General features: G+C 39.7%; 1 protein-coding gene across 1 annotated transcript in view; it reads left to right on the forward strand.

Annotated features, from left to right (window-relative positions):
* Positions 1-17,871, forward strand: part of COL4A6 (collagen type IV alpha 6 chain) — a 289,590-nt gene that overhangs the window by 232,786 nt on the left and 38,933 nt on the right. The window contains exons 7-16 of the mRNA XM_087813319.1: positions 955-1,023; positions 2,669-2,704; positions 5,870-5,932; positions 6,749-6,784; positions 6,981-7,022; positions 8,004-8,096; positions 9,412-9,465; positions 16,007-16,066; positions 17,131-17,175; positions 17,572-17,625. Coding sequence (XP_087669445.1) covers positions 955-1,023; positions 2,669-2,704; positions 5,870-5,932; positions 6,749-6,784; positions 6,981-7,022; positions 8,004-8,096; positions 9,412-9,465; positions 16,007-16,066; positions 17,131-17,175; positions 17,572-17,625 — 552 coding nt within the window. The remainder of the gene's footprint in view (positions 1-954; positions 1,024-2,668; positions 2,705-5,869; positions 5,933-6,748; positions 6,785-6,980; positions 7,023-8,003; positions 8,097-9,411; positions 9,466-16,006; positions 16,067-17,130; positions 17,176-17,571; positions 17,626-17,871) is intronic.

The following is a 17,871-nucleotide window of genomic DNA, read 5'->3' on the forward strand; positions in this document are numbered from 1 at the left end:
AGAGTCAAAGGACAAGGGTAAAACCTAATCCTGTCCCTAAACTTCCATTTAAGCCCAAATAGGACCCTGGACATGTATTTTACTAAACAGAACCTTACTAATCCTGCTGAATCCTGAGTAGATATTATTTGAGATTTCTTTGATGAAAGTAGTAGCCACAAGAATAAGAGGAATCAGGAAGTGTTAGGAAAGAAACTGGTTTCTGTTTCTAGGACCACATTGTACTTTTAATGTATCTATAATATTTGAGCTCAAAAAATTCATCATTCAGTGCTTCAATCCCCAAAGTTTAACCTTACCCCCAATACTAATCCTGACTTTCCTTTAAGTATGGGGACACTGACTTTCCCCAAGAGGACAACATCTAGCAGACATTTGCTGGCATCTGCTAAAGAGAAAGTAAAATTCTGGCTGATAGACGGGTTGGGTATACTTTGAACTGTTTTCTGTGTTAGTGAGACACACTGGCCTCTTAGGTGTTGAAGTTGAAGTTGTGTGGTAGCACGGGTTGGAGATAGTTTTGTAGATATCTCTTAGAACAGGCGTCAGTTAACCCTTGTTCACTTGACACTTGACCTGTGGCTTCTTTTTACATTTTTAAAAGATTGTAAAGAAAAAGAGGTAAAGAATATGGAACAGAGCCAAGATATGGCCTGTAAAGCCTAAATTATTTACTATCTGGCTCTTTACAGAAATAATTCACTGTTCTGAATAAATTCAAAGTCTCCCCCTTTCTAATCCCTTTACACTTCTGACTTGGAGGAGTGGGCGTACAATTGGGACACAGCACCTATTCGGGGGATGTACTTTGGCCCTTAACACAGCCAATTCTGCCATAGAATAAGCCACATAATTTCAGCCTCTTGCTGTTTCATCCTCTATCTGAAAAGTTCATACTATTAAAAAAACTCTGTGTGTGTACATTTTTACAAGTTTTTTTCTGATTTTACTCAGGGGCTTCCTGGTCAGAAAGGATCTAAAGGTGAACCTGTCCTTACCCAAGGTACTTTCAAAGGAATGAAGGTAAGAGCCTCTAAGACAGACAGCTAAGTAGGCTATAAACTGAGCTCACCTGCCCACCTCCAATAAAAACATTTCCACAACTAGCATTTGCGTCTCTATTTAAGGAGCAGACCAAGCTGTATTTAAAAAGGATCCCAAGCATTTTGTGGTGGAAACATTGACAGAAATGTTTGTAACTATACTGTCAAAGATACTTGCTTTGTAGGATCTAGACCAAAAATAAGAGACAGATCAGCAAACAATTTGCATGCATATCATTTTCTTTGACAAGCCGAGGCATTTCCTGGAGGCAGATACCTTTTGTCTGCTCTAGAATCCTTGATGTCTGCATACCTTGGTTTGAACCCATGCATGTCTCTTCCCATCTCAGCATGGCCACCAGCCCAGGATCCTGGCCCTGCCATTTTCTGTCCCTTTACACCAGCCCATCACCCTTAGCTGGGCCCCTGGCTGTCTGCAAAAATTGCCCATCAACTCTGCAGCTGGTTGGAAACTTTCATGTCTTCATAGAACTGACAAAAACAAAATTGTATTCATGTGACTGTACTCTTGATTTATACTACCTGGTATCCTGTGGGCCCTCAATAAACTCTGTTGCCAAATGATTGACCTTACTTCCCTTGCAGAGTGGGAAGGGAGCCCATCATTCCCCTGCTAGCAAATCAGAATCTATGTGCCCAACATGAGGGAAAGATGCACCCAAGCTCACTCAGCTGAGGATGGCACCTTTCTGTCTTCCATCCATGCACAGAGCCCAGAACATTGGAAGTCACTTTGGAAGGGAGTGATGGGGGTGGGTGGATGAAAACTGAAGAAGTCACAAGGTTCGAGCTCGTGGCTATAAATGCCAAACTTGGGGAAAAAACTCATGATTGTTAGATTCATGTTGCTCATTTTACAGATAGAAAAACAGATATACTGAGGCTATGTGACTCACTCAGAGTCACACAGCCAGTTTGAGCTAAAAACCCATGCAGTACTCTTTCCATGCTTCAGAGAGCTAATTTTTTACCATAAACCAAGTGCAGTAAGACTAGCAGGTGCCAAAATATGGCCATTGTCACAATAAACATTGATTAGATGGTTTGGCCAAATATCAAAGAGACCCTGGACCCAGGGGAGCACAGAAATTTCCATAAGATGGTTATATTTACAGATTTATATAGTGACTTAAGACGCTGTAAAGTAATTAAAACGTAATCAGAGACTGTATACTCTATTGATTCTCCCTTGAAACGTCTGATTTGCATTGTATGTATATGGGCATAGATTCTCTGGGGATGAGGGCACTCAGGAAGGTAGCTTACTTTCCTCCAAAAAGAGAAGGAAAATCGCCAGCCCACAGAAGCAGCTTCTAATTGATAAGTTCCTAGCAAAGGTGAAAACTAATTAATCTAAGTAAAATGTTAAATCCTGTTCAATCAAGTCTATAATATTTGCCTTTTAGAGTCCAGATTTTTCTTAGGCAAATAGTAAATGGTTGAATATCCAATTCATACATTACTTAAAGCACAAGACCTTGACAGAAGAAGACTAAGCTTCAACGATGCATTTTTTGCCCATGTATCTTAGGTCAGTTATCTATGAAATACCACAGGGTTGATTTATTAATATCTTCAGTGTCTTGCCTTTGTATGTTTCTCAGGGGGATCCTGGGCTGCCTGGACTAGATGGAATCACTGTAAGTTATATATGTGTTGAGATCTCAATGTTTAGTCAACAGTTACTGATTGTCCCTTTTCATTCTTCCTTTCAGTGTTTGAAGGTCTTTGTAGACCTTCTCAAAGAAAATCCAGAGGGTTGAGGTAAAATGGGTCACACTGTTGACATTTTCCAGATGAGAAAGTACTTAGAGGACGGACTGCCCACCTCAAAGTTACATAGCAGGCAGGTTTTTAAACATCAAGCCAGGAAACTACATACTCCCTAGTATAAAATTTTGCATTTCATTCAGCAAGCATTTACTAAGTGTTTTCTGTGTTGAGAGTGCTGAGAGTAAAGCAAAAGTAGAACACTCTCATTTTAAAAGTATTCTTTATAAAAAATCCTTTAAGGGACTCTAAATAATAGTCCATGAAAAGCCATGAGTTGTATTAATAAGAGCTTTCTGTTTCTCTTGAGTTACCACATTGTCATCAATTTCCTTTGAAGTGGCTTAAGAAAAGCCCTTTCTTTCTTCCTTCTTGCCTGTATCAGGGTTCCTTCCTTTCTGCTTTATTCCAGAATAGATACTAAGCACTTACCCTCAGCAAAATTCTACAAGTGATCCCTGAGACAAAGCAGATATGGCCACTGCCTCCTCCCCCACCCAAGATGTGAAGCGCTATTAGGAATGTGGTATAAGAATTCCACAAAAGCTTCAAGGAAAAGATGCTGTCCACCTAAGAATACATCATGAAGGATTTTATATCTTCTAAGATAGAGAAGGTAGCCTCTGAGAAGTGTGGATAGTGTTTAGGCTGGCTGGCAATGGGAGGAAGCTTTCTAAACAGAGCAGTGTGAGGAAAGGTAGGCAATAAATAGGATGTGTGCAAGCACACATGCAAACAGAGATGAATAAGGACCAAGGGCATCCAGTCCCCTACAGCTAAACAACATTGGCTTAGGTGGTGTGTTAACTAAATTTTTAGAATAACTATATTTGCTGCATAGCTTCTCTTAGAAATAATTTTCCTACCCGCAAAGGTAAAATGTTTATGTACATACACAGACGTGATAAATAAACCATGTAGATTTGGGGAGGGGAGTTTGGTGGCTAAGTAAGAGATTTGTGATCAGTAAGGAGATCACAGATCATTAATTATTGTCAAAGAAATGTTCTATTATCATACATTCCTGGGGAAACTTTGAGTCCCTAGTTTCTCTTCCACCTATCTAAGTCTTGATTTCACTTGGCCTCTCCGTCTGCTACCTAAGCACAAGTCACCTTATTACTGCTCCCAATTTTAATTAGGCCATACATTTCCCCATATCATCTTTCTCTTCAGATTCAATTGTCTTGTTTTTAATTTCATCATTGTTACCATTCAGTTCAAAATATCTTCTAGTTTCCCTTATGATTTTTCCTTTCAGATATGTGTTGTTTAATGTCCAAACATTTGGCAACTTTCCAGATATCTTACTGTTATTGATTTCTAGTTTGGATTTCATTGCAGTTAGAGTGCACACTCTGTACAACTTCAATCTTTTTAAATTTATTGTTTGTTTTATGGCCCAGCATAAGGAACCATCTTGCTAAATGTGCCATATGCACTTGAAGAGACTATGTATTCAGTGGTTTGGGGTATAGTGATCTAAAAAAAACATTAGGTCAAGGTAATTGATAATGTTTTTTGGATTTTCTATGTTCTTACTAATATTTTTGTCTCATTGTTCTATTAATTACTGAGGGAGGGATGTTAACATCTTCAACTATAATGTGAATTTGTCTATTTCTCCTTATGGTTCTTTTAGTTTTTGCTTCATGTATTTTGAAGCTCTGCTAGTAGGCGAATACACATCCAAGATTATTATATCTTCTTGATGAATTGACCTATTTATTATTATGAAATACCTCCTTTTGTATCCGGTAATATTATTTGCCTTATAATTGTTTTGCTTCCCTTTTAAGTTTTTGTTTTGTTACATCACTTTAATATGAAAATTTTCAAATATAGAGCAAAGTTGAATGAATTTTACAGTGAATATCCTAACCATTAATATATTACTATACTTGGTTTATCCCATTTTTATCTACCTATCTTTATCCATCCATCAATCCATCTTATATTTACACTTTTTTTTTTTTAAACATATCTTTATTGATTTCAGAGAGAAAAAAGGAGGGGGAGAGAGATAGAAACATCAATGATGAGAGAGAGTCATTGATCGGCTGCCTAGCCCTCAACCCAGGCATGTGCCCTGACCGGGAACCCGATCTCCTGGATCCTAGGTCGATGCTCAACCGCTGAGCCACGCCCAGCTGGGCAATTTACACATCTTAAAGTAAATTACAGAAAACAATACTCTTAACCTAAATACTATAGCATGCCTATCATAGACTTTAAAATTTGTTTACAGTTTTCTTTCTATGTAAAATTTACATACAATGAAATTCACAAACCTTAAGCGTACATATAATGTGTTTTGACACATGAATATTGTTGTGTAACCCAAAGCCCTGTTAAGGAATAAAACATTCCCATCACCTTCAAAAGTTCCTTCTTGCCCCTTTCTAGTCAATCCCTACCCCCACCTCACCCCAAAGGCAACCACTATTCTGATTTTTTCCATCCTAAATCATTTTTTTTTTCTATTCTAGGACATCATATAATGGAATGATATAATATGCAGCCGTTGGGGTCTGACTTTATTTTACTTATCACAATGTTTTTGAGATTCATCCACATTGGTTCATATATCAGAGTTTGTTATGTTTTACTATTGAGTATACCTTACTGTATGTATGTATGTATCACAGTTCATTTATCAACTCTTGTAAGAGTGGACACCTAGGACAATTCTGATTTTTAATATTATGAATAAAGTTGATATGAACATTCTTGTGCAATTTTTGTGGGCATATATTTTTATTTTCCTTGATAAATTGTCTTGCTTTTTAAAAAATATGTCTTTATTTATTTCAGAGAGAGGAAGGGAGAGGGAGAGAGATAGAAATATCAATGAGAGAGAGTCATCGATCGGCTGCCTGACTGCATGCCCCCTACTGGGGATTAAGCCTGCAACCTGGGCATGTGCCCTGACCCAGAATCAAACTGTGAACCCCTGGTTCATGAGTCAATGCTCAACCACTGAGCCACACTGGCTGTTTTGCTATTTTGACCTTAGTAAAAACTTGTCTCTCTAGGGCCCACGAGGAACACCTGGCTCTCCAGGAACTGTAGGACCTATAGGATCACCAGGATTTCAAGTAAGTAACCTTAATCTACCATGTGATCATAGAATTCATTCACATGAATGCTTTATCCACTAGGCCATGGATTTAATGTAGGCTGTCTAAATGTAGGCTCTCCTAGTGGAGAAAGGCAACTTCTTTTGCTGGAGGATTAAAATGAAGCATGCTCTTATAAGGAGCTATGTGTTGTCTTTATTTATTAGAATCAATCTGACTATTCACTCTGTGCTTCCAAAGTCACCTAGTCTGGATCAACCTAAAGTATAGCCCAGAGATGGCAGATACCTGGCACATCGATTGCTACCATGAACTCCCCTCGTCCATGACAGACAGTGCTAATTAATCATACTACCACCAGTATCATCTACTGTGAGCACAGAAGTTTCAAAATCCTTTTCAACACTGCAACTTGGACAACTCTACCTGCCTATCTCTCTTTTTTGATACCAATCCTGGTTTGCCATCACTGACATAGGAAAAGCATAGCAAGCCTTCTGTGTGGTTCTGGGAAAGCCCTGACCCAGATTGTCCTCTCTCCAGTACATGAAATCCCACCATTGATTACTTTGGTTTAGCTTCACTGAAGGTCACCATTGGCATATTGGGGGGAATGACACATGAAACCTTCACTATCTTAACATGAATGTGGTTATTGAGTCAATTTGGGAGATCTCAGAGATAAAAAGGGAACCTTGGGAGAGGGAGCTAGAATTTGCTGCACCAATCCCAGGTAACACCAAGATAGTGGAGGACTTAACCTCAGTGACTCTCAATATGCCCACGTTCTTTTTGCCTGACACTAAAAAGTGCTACCTTTCATTTTTAATATAGGGTCCTCCAGGCCTCCCTGGTCTCCCTGGTCTTGATGTAAGTATACTTGGTCTTGAGGCATTTGGCCTCCTACTACTCAGTACTCTTGTTTTCCCAGAGATATTATTTTTTTATTAAATGCACTTCTGGTAAAACAATAACAACAACAACAAAAAAACTGCATTCCTATTGAAGTTCCTGGAACTTGTTTAGTAATTGACTTTGTTTTTCTTCCCTGCACCTTGTGCCCCAGGGTAATATGGGGTTAGGTTTCCAAGGAGAGAAAGGAGACAAGGTAAATAGATTTTTGCAAAATACAATCTGTATTCTATGTGCTCCAAGAAATGTCTCTGGCTACACCCATGTGCATGCTTGTATAAGGGGATTTGAATCTTTGCCTTGGGAAATGAGTATTTCCCACCCCATGTGGATCTTCTGGTGGAGTCCCTTGAGGGCTGAATGTGCATTGTGGTCTTTCTCCTTTGAAATACTGTAGTGTTCCTGCTTCCTACCTGTGAAGTGTATATGTCTTACAAATATACTCTCTTGAAATATATTACCTCTTCCACCTGGGTATTTGTATATTATGTCACCTTCTCTTTCCTTTACTCTGCTTCTCCTCTTATCTCTATCCTTTCTTTTCCTCTTCTTCTTTTATTCTTCCTTCCTCCTCTTGCTCTCCCTTCTCCTCTCTCTTTCCATTTCCTCTTTCTTGCCTCATTAACCATGCTTTCACCATTCTCTTCTATCTCTTCTTCCTCATTCTCCTATTTACCTCTATACAAACTGTATAGTGATTTGGTAGCTTCAAAGGAGACTGTGAACTTGTTCTTCATCCCCTTTGTGACTGCCTCTTGTAGACTGCATTGCCTCCAAGGAGCAAATTCAGCCTAACATGGAGGCTTTTGCTCTTGGCAAGGATTAGACCAATTAGAGTCTCATCACAGTTGCCAAGAGGTGGCCATTCACCTTGCTCAAACCCCTTTTTTGCTCTTTTCTAAACACCCTTCATGCATGACCATGGCCATGCAGTTTCCCTTCATTCATCTTGCTTCCTTCCTCTGCAGTGCTGGTACCAAATACATTTGGACAGGCTTATAATTCTTTTCATCCCTTGGCACTAATAGTTTTGTTTCCTCATTGATGCAAGGGTGGGGTGAAGAGGCCAAAATAATGGACAGTTTATTTGTGAGTTATATCCAGAGGACAAACCCACCCTCTGGAGAAATGGTCTGTGTGGTTTCTGCTTTGCTTAATGTTCCTTTTGATCTTACAGGGGGATGTTGGTCTCCCTGGCCCTGCAGGACCCCCACCATCTACTGGAGAATTGGAATTTGTGGGATTTCCCAAAGGGAAGAAAGGATCTAAGGTAGTGAACATTTAAGAACAGGAAAAGTTAAGAAGCTGTTTCCTATTAATACCAAAGTTCAATTCAAATAACCAGGCTATACTGAAAGGATAGTGGGTCCTAGACAATGGATTTTTGTTTGGAAGTGAAGGTAAAGCCTTCTTTGTTTTGTCCCTCATGAAAGGCTTTCTAAAAACTGGTTTTTGGTTTGTAGAAGAGTGTGCTTGGGTTTCTGAGTATTCATTTAAGTGATTATTTTCTGTATTTCACTTTTCCAGATCCAATTATCAAGATGCTAAATAACTTAAAACAAATATTAAATAGTTGATTTTCTTCCTCTTAACTCCCAACTTTCTCAATACTTATGCTGTTCCCAAAGCACTGTGACAGAGCACATAGGATATAAATTGTTGCTTTTTGAGTTACAGTATCTTTTTTTTTAAGTTATTTGCCCTTAAAACTTGACCCTGCTAAAAAAGATATACTGTCACCAAGTGGCAGTAGATGCCCTAATTTACCTGATCTGAACTACCAAGGCTGAAGCTGTAGACCTATTTAACTGATATATTTTATAATCTGTATTTTGATGTGAGTGTGCATATGGGTATATTTGAATGGCTGTATGCTATTAAGCTGTTCAGATATCTTTCAGTAACCTGCATTTCCTTCTTTCCTGGGGTTTTATGATTCTGTGCTTGTGGTGAAGGCATCCAGGCAAGAGGAGGTGTTTAGTCACATTTCTTTAATTTCATCTTTGTGTAAGCAATAGTTTCAGGTTCCCTCCAGGTTTATAGGAAGTATCCATTGATTGGAAACAGTTTGTGAGCATATGAAAGATTGCCTACATCCTTGATCATTCTCAAGCTTTAGACAGCCCTTCCAGGGCACATACAGGTAAATTAGCATACCATGGAAAGACAGATTAAAGTATTATGTGTCCCTATCCAAATTATAATTGTTACTCTTTCCCCCAAATCATTGATTTTTTGCAGCCTGTAATTTGCTACAGGAAATCACACTAGACAGCCTCTTCTACTAGAAAGAAAAGAAATGATTGATTTTTCTGTCTCCCATCCTGCCTAGGCATTTGAAACTTTGCTTTAGACATTTTTCTTTCCCTGCCATGGGACTTGGTTCTTTCCACACCAAGAGCTCATTATGATATTCTGGTATAGTTACTTGTTGGAGAGCTTGGGAAATCTGTACTACCCTTTGGTGCTCCAATCCTGATACCCCATTTGTTCTCAACTGCCCAGCCCAAGTAGCTCAAGGGAGCCATCTCCTTTATGTTCACTGTTTCTGGCTGCTCTTTGCTAAGTTTTGCTTGTTTTTCCAGGGGGAACCAGGGCTTCAGGGTTTCCCAGGAATAAGTGGCCCTCCAGGTCTCCCGGTAAGTCTCCTTATTTGGTCAACATCTATACAGTACTTGATTAGACAAGTTATAGCAATAGAAGGCTAACAGGAAGACTTCTTCCTATAGTTATTATAGAGAATTCCACCATCTTAATTATTAGAAGGCATTTGGAATGTTCTTTTTTCTTGAACCCATGGGAACATTATCATGATTCTTCATGAGACTTTATATCTTAGTGTTTATTAGCTCAAGCTCTAGAGTTAAAACAGACCTAGGCTTGACTTCTGGTTTTACCAGTTTCTAGTTATGTGATGTTGGACAAATTTCTTAACTTAATGAAAAGGACTTAGCACATGTCTGGCACTTATCAATTGTTCAGTAAATGGGAGTTAAATTTAGTAATCCTATCTTCACTTTCCTATCTGCCTTTGTGTCTTAGATTCTTTCACTCAAAAAACCTGTTGAGGGCCCCTATGTGCTAGGCATTCTGCTGGACTCTGAGGCTATAGGAGTAATAAAAGTTCCTGTCCTTGAGGAGAGTACATTCTAATGGGAGAGTGAGGGAGGAGACAGACAATAAATAAGTAAACAAATGAATCAAGAACAAGTTCATGTAGTGGTAAGGGATACATAGAAGATAAAAAAATAAAGTGATGGAGTGTGGATGGGGAATGGGGTGGGCTACTTTGGATAATGGTCAAGAAGGCCCTCTCTGAGGAAGTGCATATTAAAAGGGAACAAGTCATGTGAAGATCAGGAAGATTGTTTCTGGTGGAGGGAACCATAAGTATGAAGACCCTAAGTTTGGAAAAAGCTCAGAGCTTTTGAGGAACAAGAAGTTTAGTGGATGAGAGCAGAGTGAACAAGGCCAAGAACCAGGCATTAGAAGGCAGAGAAGAGCTAGATCATGGAGACTTTTATAAGTCAAATGTGGCTTTTATGTTAAATATAGTAGGAATCATTAGAAAGCTCTGACTTATATTTTTAAGACCACTCTGGTTGGAGGGGTACAGGGCAGTAGAGAAAGGGAGGAGCATGAGGCAGCAGACAGAGGCTATTGTAACAGTCCAGGTGAGAAACGGTAGTGGCTTGGACTAGGGTGATAACAATGAAAATGGAAAAAAGTGCATGGATTCAAAATGTAAAACATTTAAACTTTTTATTATGGAACATTTAAAACATATACTGAGTACACAGAATGGCATAATGGTACAAGTGTCAATAATTGCCAACTCATAGCCAATCTGAAGTAAATATAAACATCATTTCATCATAAATATCTCAGTATTTATAAGAGATAAGGGCTTTTTTAAAATATAGTGACAATACCATCATCAGTAATTATTAGTGATTTCTTACTATCAGTTAATAAGTCAGAATTCAGATTTGTGATTGTCTCATACATATATATTTTTATAATTGCCTTACAGGAATTAAAATCTAAAGGAGGCCTACACTTTACATCTGATTAGTATTTCTCTTAAATCATAAGATGTGTTTTGAAGGAGAAGCTGACAAGATTTTCATGGGTTGGGTGATGGGGTAGGGAGGGAAATGGATGAATCAAAGATGACTGCTGGCAAAGTGGGGTTCGATGATTCTAGTGTTTCTCTATAGTACTTTGAAACCCTGTGTCTCTCTGGGTGGTCAGAAAACAAAGCCAGTAGAGCCAGTGACACAGGTTTGTTTCCATGATGATCCCTATTACTCTGTAGAAACACAGGGGAACACAGAATCATCTGTTCAATGTCCTTGATTTTATTCAGCTCATTATCTAATGAATCAGAAAGGAAGAGTACCCTAATACTGGAGACAGGAAATCTGGGCTTCAGACCCAGCTCCAGTTCTGGGACATTTTCAAGTCTCTGAACCTCTCTGTATATCTAGAATATAGCAATGGACATGTCTACTGTTTTGAGGCCCAACTCTCAATGTATGTGAATTTTCTTTGCAAAGTATAAAACTATGCTGTCCAAAACTGTGCTGTCCACATATGGCTACTGAGCCCTTGAAATGTCGTTAGTCTGAAATGAGATGTGCCATAATTGTAAAATACACACCAGATTTTAAAAACTAGGTATGAGAAAAAAATCTAAAGTATCTTATTAACAATTTTTACTTCAATGTTGAAATGACAATATTTACCATATATTTGGTTAAATAAAATGTTACTAAATTAATCTCACTTATTTATTTTACTTTTTTAAGGTGACTAGTAGAAAATTTAAAATAGCATAGTGACTAACACTATATTTCTGTTGGACAGCACAGATATAAAGTACTTTGCAAGTGGGCTAAGGAAGAAGGTTTGCTCCTTCCTTTGTGAGCATTTCACACAGATTCTAGTTACCTCACGTGACGCTTGTGAGGCAAGCAAGGTGGGCTGGACTTGTCTCCTTGTATTGATGAGGAAACCATGGCCTGCGCGGATGAAGAGGATTGTCCAGAGTCGCACATCAAGTTATTCGCAGAACTGAGACAAAAGTTCAGCTTTAATTCTAGCCAACTCAGAGCTTTTTTCCCATGCCACACTGCCCCCTACAGTCCAGTTCATTATTGCCATTATGGTGGTAGATCTCTGGTGTTATTGGTTTCACCAGCTCACGCTCCCTCCTTCCCTCTCATTCCCTTTCAAGGTCTACCTCAAAGAATTCTCCCTGCTGCATTTTCACCCTTTTCTTTTTGTCCTGTAAGAGAATGAGAGACTGGCTGACAACAACGCAGGGCGATAGATTGCAGTGCCGTTTGAAGATCAGCGTTTCCAGTGTTTCACAATGTGGGCTGAAAAATAAAAACCCCAGTTGATTGTAAATACATCAAAGCTGAAAAATATCCCCCTTTATATAATACAGCGTATTGTCAGAGTGAGAATCAAGAAACCAGAGTTTTCAGCCCACTTCAGCACAGATTCGATGTGCAACCCTTGCCAAATCATGTAATTCCTTCACTCCTAACGTCTCTACCTGCTTAATGAGAACATTCATAGGTATTTTATGTGACTTATGACAGAAAAGTTGTGAGAAGAAAAGTGGTAACATGTTTGAGATACTCCAGGCTTTTCAGAGGCAACACACTTCTCAAATCCAAACCCCTCACATAAGTTTTCAATTATCCATACAAGGCAGTGCTGAGGATGGAAATCTCTAAGGAATCCAAAATGTTCTCTTTAATCATTTGTTTCCTTTTCATACAAGCCTCAATCTATGCAGGATTTGCTGACAAGTGGCCAATCTGACAGATGTATGCCTCACCTTCTTTCTCCTGCCCCCTTTGCAGTGAACAAATATCCCTGATTTTTGGTTCAGTCCCAGCTTCACAAATTTCACCCCACTGTCTCCAGGAGCATACTCACACTTGTAGACCACAGGTACTCCCACGGAGATTGTCAGATTTGTGCACTTGTGTGTTGTCTGTCCAAGGAATCAGCAAACACAGGGTAAGGCAAAATGGAAAAGATGAGAAGAGAGAGAAGAAACTGACAAATCCTAGGTACCTATTGAGTGGATCTGAGGCAGCTACTGGGCAGGTGGGGTTGGTTCTCCTTCAGTTGTGTACTAGGTTTTCCAGGCAGTTCAGGTAGGTCCTTTGAAGATGGAGCCCCAGCTTGTCAGACTTAAGCTAGGCCCTGGTTCTCTGAGGGGCAATAGCAGCAGTATGTCAAGGACAGAGTTAAGGAGACCACTTTCCTAACCTCTCAATTTCAAATCTCAAGTCACCCTCAAATGCCAAGCGGAACAGATTTCTGAAGTTTAGCCCCCAAAATATTACCACAAATCCCACCCTGCCCCCTCCCCATGACCTCCCTCCTCCTTATCACGCTTCAGCTTCCCTCTGCCTTCCTTAGTTAGAGAAGCCACCCTTGCTGTGGAGGGGGGTCTAGCCACCTCCATTGCCTGCACTGGAGCCATGGGGAGTTGTTGGGTTGGGGGAGAAGCTCAAGCAGAGTGTGACTGTGTGGTGGCCTCCCTCTCAGGGGAGCATGTCTCTGAGGACCATGGCCAAAGTGTCTCTCACTGGGCAGTGGGACCTGGCACTGTTGCTTCCAGACTAGTGTTTGTATGTTGCCTGTTTCTTTTTCTTTGCTTTCTTTTTACTATAACCATTTTCAATTTTTATTTTTATATCTATTTTAAAATTATAGTTTACATACAATATTACATTAGTTACAGGTATACAACAGTGGTTAGACATGTGTATACCTTACAAAGTGATCACCACCATAAGTCTAGGAACTATCTGTCTTCATACATATTTGTTACAATATTATTAACTATATTCCCTATACTGTACTTTACATCACTGTGACTAATTTTATAACTCAGCTTGCCCTTTTTTTTTTGCATCCTCCTCCTTACCCTGACCCAGTGACTATGTCATCCCCCCTTATGACATCCCCCCTTATTTCTGACCAAGTGACTGAAATTGAGTTATTTGCAGACCCACTAATATCCTTGAACAAAAAATACAAGTATATCAGTGCCCTGGAGGGCAGACCTGTAAATAACCATGATAGTGCTCTACTGAGGCTTTCCTGGCCAACGGTGAGAAGGGATGAGGGAGCAGTGGATAAAGGACAGCTCATGAAGAGGACTGTCTGTGACAGGGCCAGGTCCCAGGACATCTTACTAGAGCAGCTTGTTCAGCAGGGCCCTGTATGGTGCCTCCCTGTGCTGGAGACAAGCTGAGCTTACAGCCCAGTATCTTGCCAAGTCATCTATTTTGTATTGGCTTTAACTCACACTCACAAATTACTTTATTTTTCTTCCTTTTTAAACTTATGTATTTATTTTTGTTCACATTGTAGTGCAAGTTCTCAGACCTTTTCTCTGAGAAACTAAAGTCTAGAGGCTCTTGCTGCCTTCTAAAGAAGGAAGATAAGGCCCCCTTGTCTTTACAACTGTGGCAAGATATGTGGGGGGCTGGGGCACAAGACAGTTCCTCGACATTCCTTCACCTTTTGAAACAATTTTGTTCTCTGGGTCATTATTCCATTTAATTCAACAAGTATGTATTGGACGTTGTATGTATTCAGCCTGCAGTAATGTGCCTTGGAGGAGTCAGAAGTGAGTGTGATATCAACCTTCTGCTTACAAACTGTATAACCCATCTTAGCACTTTTAGAGTTTGGGGCAACGTGAGCTGCTATAGCTTCCATGTACAAGACAGAGAATGCTGCATGAAGTACTTCACTTCAGAGGCCAATAGACACATTCCAACAGGTGGCAGCATGCATTGGTTTCCAACTTCAGATCCAGAACTGAGATTTCAAACAAGTTCACATTCAGTTTTACCTGAAAGCCTTTCAAATAGAAATCCTATTCAGCATGCTGTTTGTGCTATTTGACACACAATTACAGATGTAGAGAAAGGCAAATAGAAACCAGAGCCTGCTTTGAATCAGACCCTTCACAGATGCACACTCTCTCCCAATAAAAACACAACAAAACAATCCACATTAAAAAAACAAACAAACAACAAAAAAACCTTGGGCCTAGAAAGCTAAGGGCTATTTAGCTAGTTTTCGGTACCCATGGGAATGCTCTTAGTACATAAGAGGAAGAAAACTACGAATAGGATTGGAGCAGTGCCTTCACAACCATTTGAGCCAGGTCACATCAAGACAACAGGTAATGTGCCACAACATTTAGTGTCTTTTACAAGCTTACATGTAAGAAAGCTTCACTGCCTCCTTTACTCTCAAAATAGGCTTAAATGTTGTTTGCGAAAATCTATACTCCAGAAAGTCTAATTTTAAAAATGGCTTTGATTCAGTTTGTTGGAAAAGTCTTTATTCACTTAGGTAATGAATTCTTCTGAATCTTGGGGCCCAGAATGTGTTTGCCTTAGACACAGAGGGGAGGAAGCTCTTTCTCACTCACTCTGCTTTTTGGATTTCTACTTCTCCATAGAGAATCCTCCAGTCATGTCCATGGCTGTAAGCCCTCATCTCTTGTGAGCAGGGCAAGAGGGATTGGAAACCATGTCACAGTCCCCTTTGGAGTACTCTTAGGTCCTGCAGGCCTCTAGACCACACCAAGATAGAAAGACTTCCTACTGAGAAGGATATTATAGTCATCGTATTTCAAAAAGGGCAAGAACTCTTCCCTCTAGTATTGACCACCAAGAATTAATACAATTCTCCACTTATGGGTCAAAGAGCCAAGCTCCTAGATGGTGGAAGGAAGCCTGTTCTCATGGAAAGGATCCTAGAATGGAAGCCTGACAACCTGGCTTTCTCACTGATTCTGTAACCCATACAAGATGCTTAGCCATTCTGAGTGTTAGTCTCCCCATCTGCAAAATCAACAAGGTCAGATATTTTATCATTTCTATAGTTAGTCCATGTTACTATAAGTACACACAATATTGTTTCAAGGAGAAGACATTACTTCTAGAACCAAAACGGAACCTTGAATGAGTGGTCCAAATTATAATTATATTCAGGCTAGCCTATGTGCTTCTCAGGCAGTGATGAGACTCAGCACGGTGAGCCTCCCCAAAGGGAGATGGTTTGGATGGAGCCAGGAGACCTATGAAGAAATGAATGTTATAACTAATGGTTTCTTTTTTCTTTTAGGGATTCGGAACTGCAGGAGAAAAAGGAGAAAAGGGAATTCCTGGTTTGCCAGGACCTAGGGTAGGAACCTGGAATGTTGTTTGCCTTGGTCTGTTAAGTCACCTGGTCCATTTTATTTCCTGTTTTCATCTGTATGTTATGTAACTTTCTGGCCACTTAAGCTTCTCTTTTTTCTCTTCCTCAATCTTCTGGCAGGCCCCTAAGACTACCTTTCCTCCACTTTCCCCCATTCCCTTGACTTAATGGCTCCCTTTAATAAGGAATGATGTATACTCTATACTAGATGACTACTCAGACTATTTCCTCTCCTTGTCCTCATGTATAATTATCTTCTGGGCTAAAGAATTAGTGTGAGTGTTGTCTTCATTTCATTCCATTCTATCCTATGGGAATATGGTCAAGGGTGGGAGTTAGGGGTTGCAGGAATGGAAGAAAGAGGGTGAAATGCAATTTTTATAGAACAGACCCTGAGAAATTCTAGAATGTAGTTATATTTTGAGTCAACAGTTTCCATTAATAATCTCACTTCAAGTGGAAAAATAACTTTTGACATCTCTGATCCTTAGCTTCATGCACTTGCGTCTTAGGCTGCAAGCAATTGGCCAACCTTAGCCTTAAAGAAGTAACATTTTAGAAAATTGTGTTTTTAGCTTTATCATGAAGCTTGTTAAAGAGTCTTTTGAGTTTTCAGCAATGTTCATCCATTCCCTTGCCATTTCTTTCTCTTCTTTTCCCTACTCCCTTGTCTTGAAAAGGAATAATCACCAACAAAGAATGCATTTGGGGTGAGAGACCAGCAGCCCTCCCACAATCTATTTAAAAATCCCATGATTTGGAACTAATGCAGACTAAGTATAATACCACACAGCCCTTCTACCAAATTCCACCTAGTACTTAAAATGTTTCCATTTATTTAGCTCTTTAAAAATGCTCTGTGTGGCTATTCAGCCTGATGAATTCGTGCTTAGAAAGAAGTCAATAAGCTAGGTCTAGGAACATTCTCTTACCTGATTTTAGGAAATGCTAAATCCTGAACTCAGTTGGATAGCTTTGTTATGTAAATCTAGTGGCTTTTTCTAGTGTGAGCTATTAATCTTTCTAAGGTGCCTCTTTTCTCTTTACAGGGCCCCATGGGTTTAGAAGGAGTCCAAGGACCTCCAGGGAGTCAGGTATTTTGGTTAATATTATTAAAACCTTGGTATATAAAATCTGAATCAAAAGATCCCATTGCTTTTCTTAACGTGGCCATCAATCCAAAGGGAGGCATTGCTTATAATGCAAATTGTCCACCTCCCTTTGATTGGTATAATCTCAACTACTCTCTTATTTTCTTTGCACCCAAGAAGATGAGAATCTAGTGTCAATTTTAGTGGCATACCATGCCATGCCATGGTGCAGTCAGACTTCTTTACCATGTTATCAGTGCCTAACAAAGCCAGACTGCTTGTATTCAAGTAGCCTTGTGGCCCTTGTACCTCCAAACATACAAGTTGGCTACCTAGTGTACCATATTGCCTCCTGTAACAGTGTGCCATATTGTCTTCTGTAACTGTGTTCTATCACAGGGCAAGAAGGGTTCCTCAGGTTTCCCTGGGCTTAATGGATTGCCAGGAATTAAGGTAATGTTGTTGGGAAGTGAAAATCCAGGATTGGGGAGGTAGAAGAGTGAAGAAGTACCAAAAATGCTGTTTAGTCCATTCAGGCTGCTGTAACAAAATATCACAGACTGGGTAGCTTATAAAAAACAGAAATTTATTGCTCACAGTTCTGGAGACTGGAAGTCTGGGATCAGGGTGCCAGTATGTTTGCGTTCCAGTGAAGGCCCTCTTCCAGCTTGAAAACTGCCTACTTTTTCCTATGTCCTC

Source organism: Miniopterus natalensis, chromosome X (assembly GCF_054644295.1).
Source record: "Miniopterus natalensis isolate mMinNat1 chromosome X, mMinNat1.hap1, whole genome shotgun sequence".
In the NCBI taxonomy this organism is placed as follows: Eukaryota; Metazoa; Chordata; class Mammalia; order Chiroptera; family Miniopteridae; genus Miniopterus; species Miniopterus natalensis.